This window comes from Tetrahymena thermophila (assembly GCF_000189635.1).
Source record: "Tetrahymena thermophila SB210 genomic scaffold scf_8254582, whole genome shotgun sequence".
NCBI classification, from domain to species: domain Eukaryota; phylum Ciliophora; class Oligohymenophorea; order Hymenostomatida; family Tetrahymenidae; genus Tetrahymena; species Tetrahymena thermophila.
This window is the reverse complement of record NW_002476353.1, coordinates 932529-959234: the sequence shown is the minus strand read 5'-3', so window position 1 is coordinate 959234 and position 26706 is coordinate 932529. Positions and strand designations below refer to the sequence as shown.

The window sequence follows — 26706 nt, the reverse complement described above, 5'->3', positions numbered from 1 at the left end:
AAAAAATATTTCTCAGCTAATTTTATGAATAAGACATGTAATGTAAATAAACAAAAATTGAGAAAATATATAAATTGATTTTCAATAATTTGGTTACTACCTTTAAAAGGAAACAATATGAGATGGTTATATTTTCTTGATTTTAGTTTTTGTCTTTCTTTGACTCTAAGATGTTTAGCTTCTATCTAGGTAAAAGTTCTGCTGGGTATTTGCATTTTGAATGTTCAACTACGATTCTCTAACTTTAGTTTTTTATTCCTGCAATTTTTAAAATTCTTATAACAAGCTTGTATTTTGATTTAGGATAGACTTTCCTTAGCTCATATTTAACTCTTCTTTAAGAGTTTGGGGTTTTTGTATTTTATTGTCTAATCTTTTGTGGTTATTTATTTATGAGTTTTTGATTGAAGATTCCTTTGCAATTTGAGAGAGTTTTAACTGAATGTTTTAGTTGTCACTCTTTTACAAATTTTATGGCATATTGAAATCTTCTTCATGCTCGTAATTTTAATTGTCCAAATTTATGACTTACCCATTCTACTCATTTATTTAGTTTTATTATTTAATGAAAACAGAATTTTTATGTGATTAATAATTAGTCATGCCAAAGTCTTAACCTATAGTGTTTTCACCTTAGTTAGTATTAAAATTATACTATTATATAGATAAGTTATCTCTTATATCTTCGAAATTATCTTTAGTAGTAAAGTTTTAATTGCTATTCTTCCTAATATTATCCTAATTTATTAATTAAATAATTTTTATTGATTGATCCTTTATTAATACAAAAAATAACAATAATTTTATAAATTTAAAATGATACTTGGTTAAAGTTCTTTAAATTGTTTGCATTCAAATCTTTATTTTTATCACTTATTTAAAGCTTATTTTTTACTTTCTTTTGTAACAAGTTTTATAAGAAGCTTTGACCATTATTATGTTGTTATTCCGAGAACTACTACTCAGTTTAAATTTACTATCCTTTTTATTCTTACAACTAATTCATATATGTTTATCCTTAGTATTAATCTATATAATTTTAATTATCATTCTCATCTTTCTATCCAAATTGAGGTACTATATATGAGTTTGTTGTAGGCAACTACTGTGCTATGTTATTGTTTAAAATGATTGGTGTTTCTTAAGAATTAATGAATTCATTTTTAACAATTCCAGGTAAAGCTTTCAACTTTTTTATGTTAAAATTATTTTAGCTCTATCCTTATCCTTATACATTTTACTCTGGCTAATTATATCTATTACTGTAAGGATTTTTCATTTATGGTTTTTAGTTTATTCCTTGGGCATAGCTTTATGGGAAATCATAATATCCTAATCCATCTCTATAATTTTATAACATTTAATTATCTTGATAATCCATTTATAATTTTAGTTATTCTTCCCTATAATCCCTCATTTCGTGAATAGGAGTTTAGAATTATTTATTTTGATGTTATTCATTTTCATCTATAAATTTTCTAACTCTTGATTGAATTTGTAAATCATCGACTAATTAGTTTCTGTCAGACATTATTCCACTTTAGTTGTTATCTCTCCATTTGACTAAAGAAGAATTAGCACTATTTCTCAAATCGTTTTAATCAAGGTTAATTTATTGGTAGTCAATTTATTCACTTTACTTTTTATTTAAACTCTATTCTATTTCTGATTCGTCATATACCTGCAACTTATCTATTTTTATAACTCTATCTAGCTAGTTTTATATCATTGCTATATTATGTACTAAAGGTTTTTATATTTACTAGCTTCTTCTTATTTCTTTTTATTCTGTATTTTCTTAGTCCTGTATATTATTTTACTATATTTTTGGTGAATCATTTTCGATATTAATATTTCTTGCTCTTGGCTTCTTAAATAGCTCATCTTACTCTGTAAAGTTTACTGTAGTTTAAACATTTTATCTTTAAATGATACTCTAATTATTTATAATATTGGAATTATTTATTCTTGTAACTATTTAATCTAAACCAGAATTGTTAAAATTAAAAATATAGTCTTTCTGAATCTAGTCCTAATACTAACTCGAAATGTCGACTTGAATTTATTTTTTTGATTTTTATTTATTGCTATTTTCAGTGATATATTAAACATCTGATGAGAGTTCTTCTTCTTCTCTCTCTACACCTAGTTCATCTACAACTCTTCTTTTTTTAATGGCAGACACACAAAACTTTCTTAAAACAAAAACCAAAAATTGAAGAATTGATGCAACAAGATTCAAAAGCACTGCTAAAAGAATAAGCACTAGTAAAGCCCAGCCAAAATTTTGAGAGTTACTGCTGTTGGAATATTTGATCAGCATGAAAACTGAAAATGCAACACCAAGCATGAATAATTCAGTAAGAAGAAAGACAATATTATCAAGCATTTATTTATAAGGTCTTACTAATAAATAAAATCCAAAGAAAACAAACTTTGCTACAATTATTCCCAAAGCCTAATACAATATTTTGAACAATTAAAATATTGATTTTTTTAAAAATACTTACCTAAATTTCAGGATTTCCTAAGATAAAAACAATTATGGCTGTGAAGATAACTTTAAAAATTAATTGTGACAATACAAAATTTTTGGAAAAAATATCTTCTTTCTTATCCTCAAATAAGCATCTGACCTTTTAGTTAATTCATTCATTTTTTAGTTTTAAGAAAAATATTTAAAATAAATTACAGGATAAGATTAAATGCTCTTTTAAACATTTACATCAACAGCTTTTTCATCGAATACCTACTAAGTTTTTGAATCTTTAAAAGATTGCTTTGCTATAAATCCTATTAGAACCAACACATAGGAAGCAACAACAATTATAGTAAATATATCCATGGAGTCCCAAATATTCATTTTAGCTTATAAAAATAAAAACAGCATCAATTCCATAAATGTCCTAATAAAGATCTGTAAGCCTAAAGAATAATTAGTATAGCTTTTAATCTTTTCTATCAAAAATCTCTTGTTATTATTTGTTTTAAGATACTATCCAAGGAAAGATATAAAACCCATAAATATCCAAACACAAAAATTTAAAAGTATTAATGGAAGAAAAACGATTCTCAAAGGATAAATTCTATTGTTAATGCTAAATTTCAATTGAGGATTATCATATTCTATAATTCCTGAGCTAAGCAATCTCTTATTTGCGGTAACCTTTAGATTTTTAATTTATTTTAAATAAAATAGCAGAAACAAACAAAGTTATTTAGTATTACTTATTAATTAGATTCTAAAATTGATGTAAAGTGAGACAGATATAGCTTTTCTAGTAAATCTTTCACATTAAGTGGATATTTTATATTAATATACTAGAAATAACTTATAAATTAGCAAAAATCCATTAAATTGAAAAAATAAAATGGCCCTAACCCAACTATATAATCTATCATGCCTACACTTTCACCAATATAAAATCCAACTTATGAAGTCATAGCAGTTGTCTATGCAGAAGTACCACTACTATTTTAGCAATTTACTTAATTTACTTCTAAATATCCTGGAGCACACTCACAAATTCCATGAATTGGATTTTAAGAGTTGTCAACTCCTCTTTTATTATTGTTATGTGATTTAATAAATAAGTATAATAATTTTTAAAATGTTTGCTTTACCTAGATTCTATGCATTTAATGCACTAATTTTCGGCAGGTCCTAAACAGCTTAAACAAGTTGGATGGCATTCTATTATTTGAAAAAAAGTTTATCATATAATTAAAATATGTTAAAGATAATACATTTGCACTCTTTGTTTTCATAATACGTAGAGCTTGGACATGTTACACATTTTTAAAGACTTTAATCTATCACATACCCATCTTAGCAGTCTGAGACACATTAGGTGTCTCCAGATTTAAAATAGCCGCTTCTACATGTGATACAACTCTAACTTGTAGATCCAAAGCAAGTTTAGCATGATTTATCACAATCGCTGCAGCTACCCTAACCATTTGGATAAGAGCCTAAAAAATGTTGATATAAATTATAAATATATTATAATTTGTGACTAATTAATTAATTATTGATTATGCTTTCAATTAAAAAAATTTTTAAATAAAAAATATCCTGAAAGTTTTAATGAAAAATTTTTTTAGCATTGATTAATGTTAAATTACATTATTTTATGTTTATTTATAAAATATTTATTAATACCTGGTAGGCATGATTCTGAGCAAATATTGTTGTTATAAAGATAAGGTGTTTTACAGGTATTACATTTAGTATTTCCACTTCCAAAGCAAGTACTGCAAAACTTTTTATTTATATAAATGATTAAATAAATAATTTATTATGTTTCTTACATTATGGCAAGGAAGGCACTGAGCGGAATTTGTATCTGGGTAGTACGATTTAGGGCAAACAGTAACACAACTATTTGACGTTGGGTGCATAAAAAACCCAGTTGGACATTATGTGATACATTAGTTAAGATAGAATATTCTTGGAAGTTTGCAAGATTAACACTAATTTTTATCTGGACCATAGCATGTATCACACTCTCCATTGCATTTTAGGCAAACAAAATTAACTGAATCTTAATAATAACCAGGAGGACAAATACTTAGACAGGAAGTTCCGTTTTTATAGAAGCCCGTTTCGCATGTTTAACATTAGTTTTATGCTTGTTTGATGTTCATTTAATATTCATTAAAGTTAAAAAAATATTACTTGGGCCAGTGCATGTTTTACAATTTGGGTGGCAATAACTACAAGTATTATCAATATCATCTTGATATTAATTTATCTTAGGACATTATTTTACACATGTTTATGAAATCGAATCAGAGTATGTACCGCTAGGACATTAAGCATAACAAATATGATTTAAAAGGAATCTTCCAATTTAACACGAAATACAATCTTTATCTGATTATCCTTAGCAACTTTAACAACTAGTTAAAAATAATTACTATTTTAAATATTTTTAAAAAGAAATAAATTTACGTCTGGTGACATTAAACACACTATCTACTATTAGTATCTCCATAATAGCTAATAGGACATTTATCACAAGTAGTAAATAACAAAAAGTAAGAGCTACTGCAGGTATAACATTGACTATTTTAACCTCCATAACACGATTAACATTAACTATTACATTACTTGCAACTCCTATTCAAATTTAATATTAAAAAATGAGATCTTTTAAAAAAAGTAATTAATTTCTTTTAACCTGAATGGATCATAATAATCCCCATATTCTCCTGGGTAGCAATTACTTAAACAAGTTAATACTCCTTCCACTGATCGCCCCCAATATGGTTTAGGACATTAATGATAGCAAATTGTATTTAATTAATAATCTGTCGGTTTACAAGTAAGGCATTAGTTTGGATTAGGGCCAGTGCATTCTTAGCAAGCTTTTAAATTAGCAATTTTATTTTAAGTAAAAATTCTAAAAACCAAAAAAGAGTAATTATTTTTACCTGGATTACAAGGAATACAAGAATTAGTTGGACTATCTTTATACTCTGTAGAGGAACAGTAAGTAAAACATCCATTTACTGTGGTACTTTTGAAAAAGCCAGATGCACAGGCTTAGCAATCTGTTGATGGATTTGGTCCTGTACAAAGAGTGCAGCTAGGATCGCATTTTGTGCATTCAAAAGTTGAACTACTTGGATAATATCCAGGTTCGCATGATGGATTACAAGTCATCGTTTTCCTGTTTCCATAAAGTTATACTCCACCTTCTATTGGACATACTGCCAAGCATTTATTATTGTGAAAAAACCTCATTGCTTAATTTTAATTTTGCTCACACCATTAATTAGTCATATTTAAAGCAGGGCTACAAAAACAAGCAGTACAAAATGTAGAATCATATTTACCACAAGCGAGACAAGTACTATCGCAATTTTTACACTGAAAATTATTTCTAAATATATGAAATAATTAAATAAAAATTAAAATAAATTGATATTAAAAAATTAATTTTTTTTACGGATCTGTTTTATCCATATACATAGAAAAATGTGGGCATGATAAAACGCACTCAGAAGCTCCTCCAACGATAAGTAAGTATCTATCATTTCCTGAAGAACCATCACAAGTTAAACATTTATCACTGGTTCCTCCGCTGCAACTTCTGCAAGTTGTATCGCAAGGATCACAATTATTATTATTAGGATTTGGCCAATGGTTTATATGATCACAAGAATGTTTACATTAGTTGTCTTCAAGAAAAGTTGAGGGGTTGCATTGAGTACATTCTATATTAGATGGCCCTGTACATCTAGCACATGAGCTATCACAATCTTTACAAATTCCAAGATTATCTGAATATTGATTAGATTTTGCACATAAATTTTAGCACTATTTAGAAAAATAAATCATTATATTAGAAAAATCAATTTTTTAATTCTAGTTACAGTTCCATCATCGTTTCTTTTATATCCATTTTAGCATAGGTCACAAAACTCTGAAATACCTACAAGAGAGCATTTTTAGCATTTTATATCACACTTAATACACTTTCCATCTTTTTAATAATATGGATCACCACAAGTTCGAACACAAGTATTTCCCTTTAAAAACCATCCTAGAGCACAGCTTTAGCAATTTAATGAATTCTTTTGTTTATTTTATATGTTTATTAATATGAAAATTAAAAAATTCATAATTTAAAAATTTACATCTTAGCATGCAGTACAAGAAACATCACAAGGTTAACAAGTATTATCAGATTATCTTTGATAATAAGAAGTATTACATTAGTTTTAGCAAGTACCTGTAGGGTCAGATTAATTAACTAATTATAAAAACGTCTAATTTGCACACTTAGTACAATCAGTGGAAGAACCTCCTAAGCATCTAAAGCATCTCTATAAAATATTAAACTTAATGAATTTATAAAAATAAAAAGAATTTTACTTAGGGGTTGTTATCATTTGAAAGATTACTAAAGCATGGTAAGCATTTGTTGCCAGTTGCAGTTTGGTAAAAATATGAACTGCACGAGGGTACACAACTCCCACTTTCTAGATATAAAGCACCAGAACACGTTTTACATTATGAAGGCGATGGGCCTACACAAGTATCACAAGTAGCATCACAAGGATAGCATATATTCCCTGTAGAATATTAATTGTTAGCACAGTTACTTAGGCATTAATTTTACCAAAAATAACTAGTTATAGGGCAAGTTAGGCATTTATCATGTTTTTCAACACATGTTGCACAAGAAGCATCACATGGTTAACACATATTTGTTGCATTATCAAAATAATAATTAGAATTACAAATGCATAATCCTGTAGATGTCAATTACATATTAGGCTGACATGATTAGCAGGCTATTTTTAATTTGAATTTAAAAGATAATTTATTTGTATTAGTTACATAAGAGAAAAAAAGTTAAGTAAGTTAAGTGTATCAAAAATATAAAGTAATCCAAATTAATTTATTATATTTTAATTAATATCTTAGATAGATTATCTATAGGTTGGTTATTCATAAAATAAGTCTTACTTGTAGCAGTTTGGCATTAAAGGCAAAATGGACTGCAGGTAAAAGCATAAATTTCCAAACTGTTAATTATTAAAATTTTAGTTAATAGATCAGCATTTTCAATATTTCAAAATACTTTTAAATGGCCCAAATTCCAGTAAATCCAGAATTTGGGATATCAATTAGATCCATAATTTATAAATCTAAAGTATCATCACTGTGAGTGATATCTTGAGTAAAAAATCCTTAATTATCTCTTTAATCGGGGTTTCCACAAATTAGACTACCACCTAAAGATGAATTAAAAGGTGGTGTTTTATATATATTGCCTCCTAAAACAATTTGTATAAATCCTCCTTGCCAATGACTAATTTTTAAAAAAGAATGTAGAACATACTTTAATTAAATTTCAAAAAATTATGAAAATTTATTTAAAAAATATCTATAATGAATTTACGCATCTATTTAAAAATAATTAAAGCTTATTCTAATTTAAAAATGTGTCAATTTATTGCCACCAGCATCCTTAATATCGATATTAGCATTTAAAGTTGTGCTAGAGCTAATACTTTCAAGCACATAATGAGCCCCACACTATTATGATGTAAAATCTGTATTTGCTTGAAAAGGTGAAGCAGATATTTGACAATCAGTATCTGTATTAGTATTCATGCAAAACTATTTAACTAATTGCCATTGCTAACTATTACCTAATCATTAAACAATAAAATAAGTAGCTTAATATAATAGTAAACGGTATTTCTATAAATTATTTAATTATTATTAGATAAAAAATATTTTAACATCCTGATGTAAATTTTAGAAAAGTGAAGCAAAATATTTAAAGTAAAAAATAATAAATGAATACCAATCTTTATAAGCTATATGAGAAATATTATTCTCATAAAAATAAGAGTAAATATCATTTTGCGTTTGTAAACTTATTTGCTATTTATCTCGAATAACTAACTAACTAACTAACTAACTCACTAACTAAATAACTAGCTTTGAACTTTAATAATATATTGACTGATTAACCTATTAATTACTATATTTAAATTTTGAGTTTATTTTCTAATTTTTATTTGATAACAAATATTTCAATATTACATTAACCAAAACCAAACTTTTTAATAGTTTAAGATTGATATAATAAATTATTCGAAAATCAATCTCGTTGATATATTAGGAATGTATCCTAATATAAATCTATGGTAATAAAAGCATCAATTCACCAACTATAACATCAAGCTAAAATCCATGAAATATCAATCAATTCGAATATTATTTATAAATAATGTATTTTAGTATTTTATTATCAACATTAATTCATTTAGTGTAACAAACTATTACATATAAATTCTTTTATTTTAACACTATTCTTAACTCATAAAAAATAACAAAGAGGTAATTCAATTTTGTAAAATTTTATTTTTTCAAACATATTTAATATTTAAAATAAGAATTTTATTATAAAAATATATTTTTAATATTCATTTATCATAATGAATAAATTTTACAATACAAATAAGTATTACATATAATTTTTTTAATTGTTTTCTCCTTTTAACTTTAAAAAAAAAACAATTAATATTAATTTTATAATTTTATTTTATCTTATCTTAAACTCTTAAAATTTAATTTTTAAAGACTCGCACTCAAAAAAAAATTCTTTAATTTACATAAAATAAAGTCTATATTATGCTTTTATTAACAATTTAGACAGTATACTTTGAAATTTTTGAGAGATTGTAAGATATATTTATTCCATCAATTTTAAGTTTTTTAATTTTTAAAATGAATTTCATTTAATAATTTTATATGATTTTTAAAGCTTATTACAACAAAATTTTTTTACAAAAATCATTAATTATTCCTTTTATTTTATAAATTAAGAGCTTAGAAAATTATTTTAGATTTAGGGATTTAGTTGAAAGTAAGTATTATCCTGTTTAATATTATCATGAAGATTATATTTTACTATTTTCCATTCTATCTTGATTTGTTTTTTACCAATTTTTAACTCTTGCAACAGAGTGGTGATTCTCATCGTATAGTATCAAAAATTTATTTTCAGAATCTTAAAAGTACTATTGAGCTTTTTTAAATTACCCTAGCTAGTAATAAGCAATTCCTAGATTCTCATATATCTATGCAAAGTGCAAAGTTGGTATTTCATTCTAGAGCTAGTTAAAGAGTTCTAGTGCTTTTTCATATGATTATACAGCTAATTCAATTTCTGCCTCATTGAGATGTATATTGGCTATATTATTATATGTTTCAGATAATTCTTTTTTGAATTTTTTGAATTTATGTTGATAAATACTTAGAGACTTTTAATACTCTTCTTTAGCTTATTTATACATATGAAATTTTGCATAAAGACATCCCAAATATGAATATGAAAAAGCAAGTTAAGGATGATTTTAGCAACAAATCTTTTATTTGATAGCTAACGATTTCTAAAATGCATCTAGACTCTCATCGAAATCCATATTTTCTAAACAAACTAGCCCTATGCTTTCGTATAATTAAGCAACCTAAAGTGAATCTTTGCCAAAAAGCTTTTCTGCAAATTCCAAACTTTTGCTATAATAATTTATGCTGAATTGAATATCTTCTTGCTAAAAGTACACATCAGCAATTTGCATAGAACAATCCCATAATTCTTTAAGAATTTTTTAGTGAAAGGAGAGGATTTCAGTATTCATCATCGATTACTAACATGAATGATAGAATAAAGTTTATGTATTTTATTAATTCTATTGCAATTTCTAGGAATTTTTGAGCATTGGAGATTACTCCATTTCACTTTGCTATTACATTTTTTATTCTACAATATTCTTAATATCTGTATATTTAAGATCTGATTCTTCACTCTACTATATAGAAAATTATTCTTATTCCTCTTCTTCGAATTCTTCAAATTGTCTCATGTACCTATTTTAAGTATTTTGGTTATCCTAGTTTTTTGATTACGATTTGCCATCACCTTCAAGATATTCAATTTCATAATCGTCTTCCAGTTGGTTATTTTGCTCTTATTCTTTAATTTAAAGAAATTTTTTTTCTATTACTTAAAAGCGCTTATACTCTGAATCATTATAATCTTAATAATCCTCCCTAACCTCAGATTATTAATTTGTATAATTATTCGTGGAATCATTGAGTTGTTAATTACATTTCTATGACTCATAGCTATTCCTTTCAAATTGCTAATATTCATCTTCATCATCATTAATTTCTTAAATCTAAGGTAAATCTTATTACCTATAAATATCCTTCAAAGTATTATATTTATCATTTAGCAGCTCCAGGCATTTTTCATAATTGGCTATTATAAATTAAATATCTGCTAATTTCCCATAAGCAATAGCAGTAAAGTAAGAAATTTCATCTCCGTCTTCTAAATTTAAGTATTCGAGCAATTTACAATATTCCTTCTCTGCAGTTTTGAAATCTCCCAGCTTTATTGACAAATTGCCTTTAAAGAATATAATTTATTTGAGCTTTTCTATATTTCCAAGTTTTGCATATATTTCCAACAGCCTGTCAGCCTTTTTGATAGCTTCAGCTTCTTTCTCCATATCTTCTAGGAAAAACATGAGTTCTTCTAAAGCATCAACTTCACTCACATTAAATTTGTTAATATTTTTATTATTAAAAATTCTATTGTAATAATTTATTGCCATTTCTGGTTATCCCAAAAATGAATATGCCCTTGCAATTTTTATATATTTTTTCACTGTCTTTTGTATCTTTTCTTCCTAAATGCGAGTATAGCTCATATTAAGCCTTTATTTCTTTCCATGTTAATTCTTGTTTTTACTTTGCTCAGTTTAATTTTCATTTTAATTTAAATTACTTTTGTTTTATTATTATTTTTAAATAGAATTATTTTCATTTTAAAGTTCATCCTCACTGCTATCAGAATTTTCATCGCTATCATTATTCAATATTGGGCTAGTTTTTTGCAATACGAAAATGTTTAATTGATTTCTATCAACATTTTCTAAACAAAATACTTTAATTTTATTTTCTTTTGCTTGTTCATAATTTGTTTCAAACAAAAAGAAGGAATTATCTATTGCAAACAAAATAGCATCATCAGAACCTTTCTCCACAATATATATTTTCATATTATAATAATAGTTGCTAATATGATCATAGGTTAAAAAAACTTCTTAATCTTCTTAAAATCTCTTGTTGTCGTGTATCTATCATATTTAAAAAATAATAAAAAACCATCATTAAAATTTAAATATACAACTAAATAAAACTATATTTTAATTTTTGTTGTTCTTTAAAATAGTATCTAACAGCTTAACACTTTTTATGATTGCTAAATATCTTTCAAATAAGTTGCTCAAGATATTTTGCTATTAATAGATTTTTTAAACAAATTCAAAAAGTTTGATAATTACTTCCTTTATCTCAAGCAAATATGGAAGCTATTTGGATTTAATTGAATAAATTTTAATTGTTAACGGATCTGTCCTCGAATATTGCTATATTAGCAGCCCATTTATCTGGTGTTAAATTCTGTTTTTTCGTAGCTAAATTTTATCCTATTCGCTCATAGAAATAAAACTAGTGCTATGATTAACAAGTGATTGCTGTCTAACTAAACTTTGATTCAAGCGTATTGCATCACTTAAATCCTATAGAGCCTCTTCTACTACCTTTTCTGTCATAGATTTTTTAAAATTAAAGTTTCTTTGCTGGCCTATCTCATTCTGCTAAATATCTTTAGTAGCATTAGTAGGGTTAGTAGTCGTAAATTAAATAGCAGATTAATTCATATTTTTGAGCTAAGAGCCACTAATAAAACTACTCTTTTTTAAAGATAGGCTCTTTCTAGGATATGGAGAATAATATATCTAACTCTTCTAAATATCCTAACTCCCAGTCCCTGAATCTTGTGTGGTCAGTATATTATTCATAATTAAATAGTCAAGTAAAAAGTGGAATCTATTACAAAGAATATTTCTTTAATTAATCTATTAATTGATTTTGATAAATTTGAGAAGATTCAATCAATAATGTTGATCGATCAACTACATATATACATAATATAATAAATCATTAACTTAGTAATACTTATATTTGGTATTTAAAATAAAATTACTTAATTAAAATCCTTTGTTTTATATATTCATTTTAGTTAATTTAAATTAATAATTGATGTCCCAACCATTAAAAAAGTAGCAATTTTATATTATTAAGAATAACGTAGAGAATTTTATATAAAAAATAAATTAAGTTTTCTTTAATTTCAAATCAGAAAGCAGTATTAATTAATTCATGAATATTTTCTTAACGCTATTCATTCATTTTATTTAATTACCAATATAGAAAAAACAATATAGATTAGATTATATCTAAATCTTCTGTTGAAAAAAAAGGATAAATTAAATCCTTTAAATTAAGCAAATAATAAAATTTAAATATTTATTTGAAATAGAAATTTTAAATTATCAATGCTTGAAAAGTGACTTGTTGAAAATAATTCTTATAATGTATTTTTATAAGTATTAAACATTAATTTAGCAATATTTATATTTTTAAACTAAGAGATCTTATATAATAGCTTCTACCTCTTACTCTAGCTGAAAACATTAAATATTTATTTTTACTAGTTTATTTATAAATATAAGCCAGTAATAAATAATATATTTATTTAAATTTCTTGATATTAAAAGTTATATTTGCATCAATAACATTAAAACTAAATTATTTTCAATCAATTAAAATTACTAAATCAGAAATTGTTGCTTTGCTTGAGATTAAAAAATAATTTTCTATATTAAATTAAGATCTTTTTAAAAATGTAAATGAATAAATTGGATAGATAGATAAATAAGTAAATAAATTTAATTGAGTCTATTAGAAGCTTTATAAAAAGTAGATTTATTTATTTTTATTATTATATTTTGTTAAATTACTCAGAGACATTCAACCTTGTATATTTTTAGCATATAAATAAAATATATTTTTATGTTTCTTTATGTATTTAAAAAAAAAATATGCTTTTTGATTAGGTTTATTGATATTTATACAAATATTTTTAAATTTCATAACTCCTTTGCTAATTTGGTTTTTAGTTTATTTCTGTTTTTAATTTCGAATAAAATAAATCAATTAGAAATTCAAGCAATAGTACTTTTGCGTTTTAGAATAAACACTAATTAATTTAAGTTTTAGAATAAAATAATATCTTTTATTCAATCATTTTATTCATTTATTTTCATACTTTATAGAAGCAAATACTTTAATAGTCGTACTAAGAAAATATCAGATTTCAATAAAAAAATAAGAATTAATATAGAATCTCCTACAAGGAAATAATTAATTTTTCTATATTAATAATTAATTTGATTTATCTACTTACTAATATAAGATCATCTAGTCGTATATGCGTTACTTAAATTAATAAATATATATAGTCCTCCTTATTTGATAATCCATAAAATCCGATTTAAGAAATGTTTCATTATTTGGAAAATTGATAATAATTACAACTATTTTAAAATATCTTAAAAAAATAAATATTTATTATGAAAATTTATTTGTTTGGCTGTATACTTTCAAGGTTAAAATTAATTTAAGATAAAATATCTATCTTTAATGAAAATTAAAGTATTTATTCTTGTCGTAGCAGCTTGGTATTTTAATGACACACTGAAGATTTAATTAATTCAATATCAAATTTAATTAGTACTTTTGATTAAGAAAAATATTAATTAAAATAAAAGACAAATAGTTTCATTCAAGGGACAATCAATCTATTTAATCTAGCAACTGTGTTTGATTTATTTGTAACTAACATACAATCAAATTCTGAAGATTACCATTATAAACTTATATAATTAAAAAAAAATAAAAATTTTAAAATAAGCTAAAATACAACTCAGTTATCAACAATAATAAAATTCAACTAAATTACAAATAATATCTCATTTTAATAAAATGTGTTCCACTACAAGCCAATTTACTCAAAACTTAATCCCATCCTCTGATTATTAGCAGTATGATCTTAAAGTTTAATCTAAAAACAATGCCAATTCCTAATAAAATATAAGTCTTAAAGGTGAATCTATAATTGATCTAGGTTATTTCTAATTTTACAAGTAAACTTACAAGCCAAAAATCCATCCTAATAACCATTTCTTAAATGTAGTTAGCACTAAAAAATCAAAGCACTTTGTTGAATTGCATCTTTAAAATTCTAACAGAAATAAAAATTTCTCTAATTTATTCATTTGTGAATAATTGTAAGAAGTATGCGCCACTAAGGTGACAAAGGCTAGCTAACTCTATTACAGACTTATAAATGATGTTAATAATGATGTAAACTCAGACAACTTAGACATATAGCATGAATTCTCACAATCTTCTGACATCATATAGAAGGAAGTCTTTTTGAATGCTGAATCGATCCTTAATTAGAGAGCAAACAATCTTTTCAAGTTTAATCTTTACTACATGACTGAGGATAATTAAAAATTTTTTTTAAAACATGGAATTTCAAACTCTGCTCTTAGTGCTTTGAAAATGTCACCTGATTTCTACTAGTATGTTCATATTAGATTCGGTGCATCTCCATTTGTAGACAGATTTTATCAAAAAAATTTTTTCGAAATCAACTTCAGACTTTTGGACTAATCTTATAGCTAAAATGACTACACAACATGCCAGAACAAGTATGTATTTAACATTTCTTCTGTTGGTGCTATCTATGGTCAAGCAGAATGCGAAACTATAAATTTAAATAATGGCTTTTATCTCGAAATCCAATATTACTAAAATGAGAGCATCCTTACTAGCCAAGTTTCTGAAATTAACAAAAAGTTAAGATTCCAAGCTCAAGAATATGTTTATTCCTCTGCTTCTTAAAATTTTATATAAAAATACTACCCAAATAAAAAAACATGGCAATAATCAAAATTATTAGAAGTTGACTCTGATATTGTTGAAAGACTCGTTAAAAAGAGATAATTAAACATGCAAAATAATAACAATTAATAATTAAATCAAGACTCAAAATCTATTTCATAATATTCTGAAACCAGCTCATACAGCAGTCAATATAATGAATGCTCATAACAACTTATAAAAATTAACTATTCACAAAACTGATTTACAATAAATAACTAAATAAATAAATATATTTATAAAATTAAATTATTCAATTAAAGTTCTTCTATATTTCTTATTTCTTATTTCTCTCATTTCTTAATACTTGATTTATTGGAATTTCTTTATTTTTAAAAAGACTGTGTGATAAAAATAACTTTTAATTCAAAACTCTCTTAAATGCTCAAAAGATTAATACTTTATTAAATTTACAAGATTGCTTCAAATTCATTGATTTCATAGCAAGCTTAAATTCAATATAGTAAGGGCGTTAACAAAACAAATAAAAAACATATTTTTTTATAATTAATAAAACAGTTATTTTATTAATTTGTCTTTACTATTTTGAAAATGTTTAAAATCACTTTAAAAATATTTTTTTTTTTTTAATTCGTTAAATTTTTTCACAGATTAAGAAAATAATGATAGTCTTTTAAAGGGAAATGAATTCTTAAAAATGAATTACTTAGAGAATACACAAGAGTAAATTTATAAAAATGTGAATTGAATTCCTTTGTAATTTTATTTAATATTTGCGATATCAAGTTATTTTTTTATGAATTACTGTCAGCCCATTTATTTATTTACTTACTTATATTATTTATTAAAATAGACAAATAAAATTAAAATATCATATTTTGAGAATAATTTAATTGTGACTAGTAATTTATAATTTTATAGTTAATTTTGTAACGTTTTTTCTAATTTGCTAGAAATATTCATTTGTCTGGTATGAAATTTCAAAATATAACAAATAAAATGATATTTTTTGTAAAAGTGAAAATAAAAGAAATTTTGTGAATTATAATATTCTTTTCCAACCTTTCTTACATTACAATATTTTAATATTAATGATAAACATATTGATTGAAATATTATTTCACTTTATTACCAGTGAGAGAGAAAGAGAGATAAGTGGAAATAAGTGCCTCACTTTTTTTTTAAAAACATTTTTATCAAAATTTATAAGTAGTTGCAAAAAGTAAAAATGAAATTCAAGCTGGTAAACTCATTTAGTTTACAGATTAAAATTAAATAAAATAATGATAAAGTTAATAAGCTTTACAATCAATTAAAGTGTCTAGTAACGTCTCTTAATTAAAAATTGAGTTTTACCTTTAACGCAAATAAAACAAGCGTTTAAGATCTTATATATCGTTTTTATTAATTTAAGGCTAATGCGTTAGATAGGTAATATCGAATTTTAAATATAATCATCCTCATCAAAAATTTAAATACTAAAATGAAATATGATATTATAAATTTTTGTCTCTTTCATTTTTTCAATTTTTTTATATAAGTATTTATAATGTTTGTTATCAATTCTTTTCCATTAATATTTTAAAACCATATTATTTCATTCATTTTTCATAAATTTATTTCAATGTTTCAAAGAGAGAAAGACAATAGTTTTCTTTAATTTTTTATATTTTATATACTTTATAAAATTTAAAATAAAATAAAATGATATTTTAATATTTTAAAAAATCAGCAAATCCTAAAATTTTTGATTCCCTATAGTTATTATTTCCTTCTTTATTTATTTGCACTGTACTTATTGATATTTTCATAGAGAAACCTGTTGTCTATATCATTTTATCATTAATATCTGAGATGTGCTCAAACCATCACTATCAAAGAGTATATAAAAGCACAAAATAAAAATCATCGTAATAGGACTATAGAAAGAATAGAAATTCCTAGAATTACTGCTTTGTTTTATAAGTTTTTTATTTATTTAAATTATATAGATCTGATATATGCATGTTAAAAATGATTTATACTTATTATTATTATAAAAATAAGTAAATAAAAAATTCCAATTATGTTTAAATATTTTGATTTAAGAATTTAACAAATAGTTTTGCAAACTAAAAGTATTTCTTATAATAGTTACTACATATTTTTCTATATACTAATTAAATATAAGATTTAATAAAATACAACTAAATATAAAATTTTTAATTAATTTCACCTTTATAATTAAAAATGGATTAGGATTAAAATAGATTTTTATTAATATTATTCTATTTTGGTTTTTTTTTGTTGTGTAAAATTAATCTAAAGAGAATAAATAAATAAGTTATTTATAAGTATGAGGATCATAAATACATTTCTTTATAAACTAAAAAATAACTATGAGAATATTCAGATTTTACTTGATACAGAGTAACAATCCTTAGTTTTTTAAACTATTTTCTTCATAATATTTTTAAATAGCAGTTGATTTTCTAAATTAAATCAATAAAATATACAATTTTTGTTAAAATTTGTTTTTGGCAGGCCATTCTTTATTTTGTTTACTTTTATAAAATCACTCTTTAAAGATTTAATTTATCATAGAATTTTGTAGAAAAATAAAAATTAAATTTCACACATAAATTATTAGATTTAAAACTAAATAATAAAATTGACATCGCAGTTTATTACTAAAATTATTTACATGGTTGTACTGATTGATTTAAAATGTATGTATTGCTTTTTTTATAATTTTAATAAATTACGCAATTTTATTATTTGAAATATATATTTTGTAAAATTTGAAATAAAAAAATAAATCTTTGTTTCTGCTTAATTTCAAATTAAAAACTAGCTATAAACATTAATTTGAATTTTGCTTAGGATTTCATTTAATTTTATAATATAAAAAATATAGCACCTCTAAAATTTAAACTATTATCGCAAATAATTTATTTAGCCTTATTTTTAAAAAATGCATTCACATTAGAATCATCAATCATCTTCTTAATAACAGAGTCATCATAGAAGCTTTACTCCAACAGGATAATACCCTATTTAACCTAGCAAATCTCAGCAGTCAATTTAATAGATGATTTGTATACATTAAAAAAATTAGTTCACACTTATTTTAACATTAAAAAACATAAATAAACTAAAAAAATCATTTTAATTTAAAATTTAACTATTTTCCAATAAAAGAACAATAGCAACCACCTCATAGAATCTCAAACCCAAATATTTCTTAGAACAATAACTCCTTTACATAAAATAGAAATGCCATTAATCCTGATTCCTTTTCATCAAATAGATAAATGATTGAAAGAGGTCAATATAATATTCCAACTCCTTAATATATGCATGGGGCAAGAAATGCTTCAACTGAAAATAAAGAAAATAACACTCCTCCTTATCAGTCTGTATAAACTCTCCCAAATTACTAAAGCAACAAACCTTCTAATTCAAATTATCCCCCTCCAGCTTACTAATAACCCAACTAGAATGCTTAAAGTTCAAGCTATTCAAAAGAATTTTTTAACAATCATAACACCAGTCAATAACAATAGTATAACTCTTAAAGAGTTCCAGTCTCGCCAAATAACTAATACTATCAATAATAAAATTCTACTCCATCAAGTTCTAGGTTTACTCCAGAATAGCTTAAAAACTATGTAACAGAGCAATTAGAAGACTTTAAAGTTGAGTTGATGAAAAATTTTTAAAATGTCGTCTAAGAAACAATCTAAAAGAACTAAATAAGTAGCAAGTAATTCAAAAAAAATCTCATTTGATTTATATTTTTAAAAATATTGTCATTTATCAATATAATTTTAAATATAGTGCAATCGAAAACTTGAAGAGACAAGTTGGAAGTAATAAGTTAGACATAAACTAAGTTCAGTAGAAAATGGAGAATATAAATATTCAAATTGATGAAATTAGGAATTTACCTCAAAATCAAGAACTTAATTTAAATTAGGAGTATTTAGAGAGAGAAGTCTAGCAAACTATAAGAAATTTATATGAAGATAAAATTGAGAACATCGAAGCAAGCTAGAATGAGATAAGATTAGTGTTGGACAATTTAAAGGATTAGCTTGTAAAAGAAATAGCTGACTAAATGAATTCTATTGGAAATGCCATTTAAACAAAAGCACAAGAAGAAGATGAAATAATCTACCAAAATATATCAGACGTTAAACATCAATGGGAGAAAAAACTTAATCTGGTGTTTGATTAAATGAATACAAAAGTATTTTATTTATTTATTTATTGAGTAAAAATACTTAATTAAATTTTTACTTATATCAGATAAATAATATAGAACAAAGTCTTGAAAACTTTAAGAAAGAAAAGGCTATCCCTAAAGCTGAGTTCATGTAAAATGAAATATACCAAAAATTTGATGAATGTGTGAAAAGATACGAAAGTTAATTAATGCATGTCAAAGCTTAAATAGACAGCAAACTAGATAAATCTCAACTACAAGAAGTTATACATGGATATAAAAACATCAAAGAAAATGAAATTTTTAACAAAATTGGCTTAGAAGTAGAAAATCTAAAGCGTTTAATGGAAGAAAATTCTCAAGAAGTAATAACATTTTTTTTAATTTAAATGAATAATTAAAATAATTAATAAAGGCTTTATTAAATGAATTACAATTTATTTTAAAGATCCCAATAATAATTAAGTTTTTTTATTTATGAATAAGAAATTTTAGATTTTATATTTTTTATTGTAATACAAAAGCAAAATTTTTCAGATTAAATATTCTGACAAAAAAAAAGATTATTAATAAATAAATAAATAAATAAATAAATAAATAAATAAATAAATAAATAAATAGAAATATTAAATGCAAATAGATAAATATTAAATTGAATTGTTAAAAAGAAAATTATATGAATAAAAGAAATATAAAATGATCTTAACATTTTTTACTTTTGTTAGGTTGAAAAGAGTGCAATGGAATTCGAGGGAAGAATAAGAAAGTTTGAGTAATATGTTGAAGCTAAATTAAGAGACTACAACCAGAAGCTAAAAGATAAATTTGAGAATTCTGCTTCAATTGAAAATTAAGTGAAGTAATAAGAATATATGATTTAATAATTTGAAGAACAAATAAACTAGTTGAATGAATAGTATGAGAATTTACAATAAGAACTAAAATCTCATGACTCTAACGTCTTTGAATTAAAATAGTAAAGTGAAGAAAGATTTGAAAAGTTAGTTAAAGATTTAAATATGTTTGAAGATAATATGAGTAAAAATAACTCTAAGGTGTAAAATGACTTAGCATTAAGTCATCAAAATATGGATGATAAAGTTGAGAATTTAAACAAAGAAATGTAAATACTTCTCACATAGATGTCTGCTTTCTAAAATGCTTTAGATGAAAATATTTAACAGTTTAATTAAAAAATAAATCTTGAACAATAACAAAACAATAAAATTTTAAACCAAATCTAGCAAAATCCTAGCGTGTCTCCTATTAAAAAGAATCTTCCTTAAAATAATAAAAGTAATTTCTAAAGTGATAATTTGAATCAGGTTATAAACGGTAAGGAAAGTTAGGTTTCTACTAAATATGATGACTACTTGTAAAAATATGAAGATTTTAACAAAGAAGTTTAAGAATATCTTTCACAAAGAAATGAAATACAAGAAGATGATTTAGATAAAAATCAAAGTAATTTTTTTGTCTCCTATCAGTTATTTATTTATTTTTTTATTTCAAAAAAGATCATTAAGATTATGATGAATACACAAAAAGTAATTTGAACTAATAAATCCCTAATGAGTAAGAAAGTGAAATTAAAAAAGCACAACAATAAAAATAAATCAATTCAGAAGTAAATTAATTATATATAATTTTTGGCATATTTTATTAATTTTATTATTCAATTAGAAAAATAGAGGCAGACGCTTTAAAGAAGAAGATAATGAGGAAGAAGAGGAGGAGGAAGAAGTAGTTTACGAACTTGATGATAAAGGATATTTAATAGACGAAAAAGGAAATTACATACTTGATGATGAAGGAAAGCCTATTCAGCTCTCATAAGAACATATAGAATATCTAAAAACAAATCATATGTTACAAGAAGATGAAAACTGACTGAGCTTCAAATTTTAAGAAAGAATAATTAATAATGAATATAAAACAAACTTTTTAAATTATAAATAAAAACTACTATTTTGACAATAATAATAATAACCAACTTATAACTTATTAAAATATATGTAATACATTGTGTTTACTACTTCGATAATAGAATATTTATTTCATGCAACTCACAAATTTTCATATAAAAATATTTAATATTCAATAAAATAAAGCTTCTTTCCAACAGATTAACTTAATAGGACATTATCTTATGCCTTATTTAAACAAATTTTAAAAAACATTTCATTATTTTACTATTTTTTCATAAAGTATTTTTTATATCGTTCATAATGTAGAAAAAATAAGAATATATGTCAAAATTGTTGTAAATTACATCAATATTAATACAAAATTTAACTCTAAAATATAAAAATTAAATATTTAATATATTAAATAAATAAAGGATTATTAAAAAATTAAATTTAAATGGTCTCATTTTCTAATAAATTAATTATAAAACTTCTTCATCAAAAATTTTTTAACAAAATAATCTTAAATTTAGTCAATAAAATGAATGATTCTTTTTGCTTTAAAAATAAAAAATTTTAATTAAATTATATTTTAAAACACTTAAAGTTTAATTTGAAAATTAAAAATTATTTTTTTACTTTTTACAAACTAATCAAAAAATATTTTATATAATTTATTCTTAAATTTCAAAAATCAACCTAAGAAAATATTTATTAGATAATATTAATAACCTTAATAATAAATATAATTTTTATAAATTAAATCATTTTTTATTTCCTTTAGTAGAGTCATTAAAGAATATTTTCAGTAAGCGCTTAATTTTTCTTTTATATTTTCATAATCTTCAGGTAACATTGAGTATAAAGCAGTATCAACATTCTCTCCATTATATCTAAAACAATCGTTTCTAATTATTCCTTCTAATTTAGCTCCATAATACTCAACACTTGCCCTCGAAGCTTAATTTTTATTATTAATGTGAAATTCTACTCTTCTGCAAATCAAATTATACAATTAATTAAAATAAATTATTAATAGATTAGTAAATAATAAATTAACCTTACGCCTAGGGTATTAAAAGCTTGGTCATACATAATACTTTTGACAAGTGCATTTAATCCATTTCTCTGGAAATTTATACCGTTACAAGTATATCCTAATAAAAAATAAAGAGCTTAATTAGAAATTTGTAAAAGATTCTAAGTTTATCTATTGCAATTCTTTTATTTGGTTCTGAGATATCATATAAATTTGATGATCCGCCATATTTATTAAACTTTTTATCAAAAATTGAAAAGAAAACTCTAGTAAATCCTACCTACACTTATAGCTTAAATATAAATCTTTAATTTTTCCTTTGTATCGCAAAAATAAGAATTAATCAAAATCAGATAATTTACTTAAATGTAAAAATATCTTAAATCAAAATCTATCAAAAAAAACAGATTGATTTCTCATAAAAAATTTCTGATAAAAATAATAGACTGATTTTATTGGTATTTCTAACAAATTTTATTTTGAATTTTTTATTACAAATACAAATTAGAATTAATTGTATTTTTTTTAAACTAAATAAATGAATAAAGATATTAAATTATTTTTTATTTTTTAGTTATGATTCTTTATATTTTACATCAAAATTAATTACTAAATATTAAAGTTAATTATTTATCAATCATATTTAAATCTTAATCTTAGCTACTTTTAATTGCAACGTTGTCTATATATATATATATATATATAGAAATAATAATAATAATATGTTAAAATTTATTTGTATGATCAGTCAATATGTAGTCTATCTTTCTACTGAGCATATTCATGTGAGAGAATAGAAAAATTAGCTGTATCCCTTAATGTTCCATTATGTCTAACAGTGTGCTATCTAAAAATGCCTTCTAATTAAGCACCATAATGCTGTATTTAAGCTCTTGAGGCAGCATTATTAGAATCAGTATGAAATTCTATGCGATTACACTTTGAAAAATGGAAATATTAGATTTGTAAATAATAAATTAATCTTACGCCTAGGGTATTAAAAGCTAGGTCATACATAATACTTTTGACAGATGCATTTAATCCAGTTCTCTGGAAATCTATACCGTACCATGTATATCCTAATAAAATATAAAAGTGTTTAATTAGAATTTTGTAAAAAATTTAAAGTTTACCTATTGCAATTCTTTTGTTTGGTTCTGAGATTGCATAAAAGCTTGATGACCCGCCATATTTATTAAACTTTTTGTCAAAAACTGCAAAGGAAACTCTAGTAAAATCCTACCTACACTTTATAGCATCTTAAATATAAATCTTTAATTTTTCTTCTGTATCACAAAAATAAGATGGGTTATGAGTCCATATTCTAGGATCTAAGCCAATTTGACTTAATGGTTTCAAATGATCTAAAGAAATATGAGTCAAAATAGCTCTAGAGTTTTCCAATTTAATTGAAGGGTTAAGTAATATTTTACTCCACATTTTTCCTACTTATTGATTGATTTTTAATTGTTAAAATTATAAATATTAAAGAATCAATTAGTTAAATCTTTTATATTAAAAGATTTGTTAAAAATAACATGTCATTTTACTACTTATATCAATACTTATCATTGAATTATTAAGCAATAAGCAAATAAGCATGAGAATATTCTTATCTTCAAATTTAATCTGAATCAGAATTGTAAAGATAATTAGATAAACCATATTTAATGAATTAAATATTTAACTCAAGTATTCGCTTACTCATACTAGATATACATTTTTAAAAGTAACATAAGATTTAAATTTTAAAAACCAAGTCTATTTTTATAATAATTACAATATCATTGAATCATTTTTTACAAGAATAATAATTAACATTTATGGGAAAATAAATTAAGATTTTATTTAATTTATTCTTTTTTATTAAAATTATTTGTTCTTTTTGATTGTTATATGAAACAAATAAAAATATTTAAGGTTGTTTTAATTGTTTTAAATAATTTTATTTTCATCTAATTAATTTAAGAGTTTTAAAGTTTAAATTTTTAAAATATTGTTAGAAATTAAATATTAATTTTATTTACTTACATTAATTTTATTTAACTTAAAGAAATTAGGCTAAAAATATATTTTTTATATTTTTAAAAATACAAAAAGAGAAAAACAAATAAAGCACAAATCTATTTATTTTACAAAAATTCATTTTATTTTTCAAATATTATTAGATTAGATAGTTGATTATTCCTCATTTAAATTTGTCTAATGTTTTATTATTAAAAAGGATTTTATTTAAAATTTTTGTTTATAACCAATCAAATTTAATTATTATTTAATATGTTTATGAATAGAAAAAAAACTAGATTGACTAATATTGATATAATAGATTGATAGATAGCTTTTGAATTGCAAACAAAATATTCAAACAATTTTAATTGATAAATTTTTTAGTAAATATTAGTTGACATTTGGTAATAATCTTTATAAAGCTGTTCAATTATTTAATAATTACTTTAAATAATTAGAATAGAAATCATTTAATTAATTTTCATTAAACAAAAACTACCAAACAAAACTTTTAATTATCAGTATTTTTTCTGAATTAAATTCTACAGGTTTTAAATTGCAAATTTTTATAAAATTTTAGAACAAATATTTAAGAAAAAAAATATTATAAAAGTAAAATAAACTAGTTTAGCATAACTATAAACATGGAATTAGATCCTGTCACCTTTACTCTAAATAAAATAGTAAAATTTTTAACAAATTTCAAGAATATTGAAGCAAAAGAATGCATTTAAAATCATCATAATTTAACAAAAGGCAATTAGCTAGGAATTAGTTAGCGATGTAGTTAGCAGTATAATGTAAACTATAATATATCACAGGGCATTAGGAACAGTGTTTGTAAACTTCTAATAATGCTAAAAGCTCACGAATACAACATATGTAAAAAAACTTGCATTAGAAATTAAATTAGAAAGGTATTTATAAGATTAATTTACTTTATTAGATGTACTGTGGTGATGAATAAGTAAATGAGTCCATAAAAAATTTGATTAGCTAAATAGAGAAAGACATATAGTCAAAATCAGATAAAAATTTAATTGGATAAATAAAATTGACATTTAAAAATTAAGAAAAGACAAAGTATTTGTCCTTTTTAGACAAAAAACCTGCTAAAGTTTTTGAAAAGTGGCTGATTTCTTTAGAAATAAAAAAAAATTAAGAAGCTATTAACATTCAAAGAGTATGTATATTTATTTCTTTTATATATAGGTTCAATCCTTAATAATTAATTGATTTTTTAAATAGGTAGAAAGTGATATTTAGAATATAGTATTTTAAATAGTAGATTTTGCAAATAAAAATTATGATCATATTGATGAATCCTACATCTCTAAATCTAAAGATAAAATTGTAGTGTTTCCTTTTGAGGTAATTTTTATTGGAATAAACTTTTTATAGAATTTATTTTTAATTATTTAATAGATTGAATGGGTTTCTTAATAATCTAGAAACTGAATATTTTTTATTGATCATAAAATCAGAAAAATTTAAATAAAATAAATATATTAATAATTAATTAAATAAAATAAAATAATTTAAAGCTAAGAATACAAATTAGTATATTAAATTTTAAAACTCTACTTTATAATATATTAATAATTAATTGTCTTTATATAAATCTTAAAATTGTAATCATTTTTATTTTAAAGTTAATAATCATATCAATCATTAAAATCAAAATATTATAATTCTATCTATTACAAAAAAAGCTTTTCTTAAACCTTTTTTAATTCATATATTTAAAAAAATCAACCATGATTTTAGTAAATCAAATCACATTTTTTTATTTAATAACTGAGTTGGATTTAAGATATTGAATTTTTATTTATTTAAAATTTTACTAAAATTAAAATAATAAAAACAAGAAATTTTACAATAACTTACAATTATATTTATCTTAAAAAATCCTTTAAAATTAATTTTTCTCATTTCGAGATTTAATTTTTCAAACTAAAATTCAAATTTCTGAATATTTTTTTGTCAAGCAAGAGATAAATTAAAGATAGATAGTGATGATAAAGTGGATTGAATACATATTTACAATTTAGGATTCAAACTTAACCAATAAATTCGTTTAATATGGTTAAATTTAAAATAATTTTCTTTTAAAAACTTTTGTCTGGTTTTTAAGGTTATTATTTTGTTAATTTATAGATTAATTTATTTATTTGTTTATTTATTTTAATTG

General features: G+C 22.8%; 7 protein-coding genes across 7 annotated transcripts; 3 read left to right on the top strand and 4 right to left on the bottom strand. All coding sequences in view use genetic code 6, as the record gives it.

Moving 5' to 3' along the window:
• Positions 1 to 81: 81 nt before the first annotated feature.
• TTHERM_00133390 (transmembrane protein, putative) lies at positions 82 to 8385 on the bottom strand (the record flags this gene model as incomplete). The annotated part of the gene is made up of 21 exons (XM_001019618.2): positions 82 to 738; positions 824 to 2458; positions 2511 to 2636; positions 2693 to 3166; positions 3229 to 3562; positions 3625 to 3694; positions 3748 to 3972; positions 4163 to 4262; positions 4312 to 4631; positions 4679 to 4902; positions 4955 to 5122; positions 5184 to 5370; positions 5437 to 5888; positions 5955 to 6325; positions 6382 to 6582; positions 6646 to 6834; positions 6884 to 7305; positions 7481 to 7539; positions 7596 to 7826; positions 7917 to 8169; positions 8328 to 8385. 21 exons carry the CDS (start codon positions 8383 to 8385, stop codon positions 82 to 84), a joined length of 6756 nt encoding a protein of 2251 aa, XP_001019618.2.
• A 1035-nt stretch (positions 8386 to 9420) lies between these two features.
• Positions 9421 to 12402, bottom strand: TTHERM_00133400 (tetratricopeptide repeat protein; the record flags this gene model as incomplete). Its single annotated transcript, XM_001019619.2, has 2 exons — positions 9421 to 11676; positions 11884 to 12402. 2 exons carry the CDS (start codon positions 12400 to 12402, stop codon positions 9421 to 9423), a joined length of 2775 nt encoding a protein of 924 aa, XP_001019619.2.
• Positions 12403 to 14428: 2026 nt separating this feature from the next.
• Positions 14429 to 15598, top strand: TTHERM_00133410 (hypothetical protein; the record flags this gene model as incomplete). The annotated part of the gene is made up of 1 exon (XM_001019620.1): positions 14429 to 15598. One exon carries the CDS (start codon positions 14429 to 14431, stop codon positions 15596 to 15598), a length of 1170 nt encoding a protein of 389 aa, XP_001019620.1.
• Positions 15599 to 18308: 2710 nt separating this feature from the next.
• On the top strand, positions 18309 to 21452 carry TTHERM_00133420 (hypothetical protein; the record flags this gene model as incomplete). The annotated part of the gene is made up of 7 exons (XM_001019621.1): positions 18309 to 18432; positions 18536 to 19100; positions 19175 to 19586; positions 19646 to 19927; positions 20288 to 21026; positions 21080 to 21189; positions 21246 to 21452. 7 exons carry the CDS (start codon positions 18309 to 18311, stop codon positions 21450 to 21452), a joined length of 2439 nt encoding a protein of 812 aa, XP_001019621.1.
• Positions 21453 to 22274: 822 nt separating this feature from the next.
• On the bottom strand, positions 22275 to 22593 carry TTHERM_00133430 (hypothetical protein; the record flags this gene model as incomplete). The annotated part of the gene is made up of 2 exons (XM_001019622.2): positions 22275 to 22464; positions 22535 to 22593. The coding sequence occupies 2 exons, from the start codon at positions 22591 to 22593 to the stop codon at positions 22275 to 22277; spliced, it is 249 nt and encodes an 82-aa protein (XP_001019622.2).
• Positions 22594 to 23252: 659 nt separating this feature from the next.
• On the bottom strand, positions 23253 to 23948 carry TTHERM_00133440 (GNAT family acetyltransferase; the record flags this gene model as incomplete). The annotated part of the gene is made up of 3 exons (XM_001019623.1): positions 23253 to 23447; positions 23496 to 23587; positions 23642 to 23948. The coding sequence occupies 3 exons, from the start codon at positions 23946 to 23948 to the stop codon at positions 23253 to 23255; spliced, it is 594 nt and encodes a 197-aa protein (XP_001019623.1).
• Positions 23949 to 25159: 1211 nt separating this feature from the next.
• On the top strand, positions 25160 to 25973 carry TTHERM_00133450 (hypothetical protein; the record flags this gene model as incomplete). The annotated part of the gene is made up of 5 exons (XM_001019624.3): positions 25160 to 25198; positions 25272 to 25397; positions 25462 to 25698; positions 25764 to 25886; positions 25941 to 25973. The coding sequence occupies 5 exons, from the start codon at positions 25160 to 25162 to the stop codon at positions 25971 to 25973; spliced, it is 558 nt and encodes a 185-aa protein (XP_001019624.2).
• Positions 25974 to 26706: the final 733 nt, after the last annotated feature.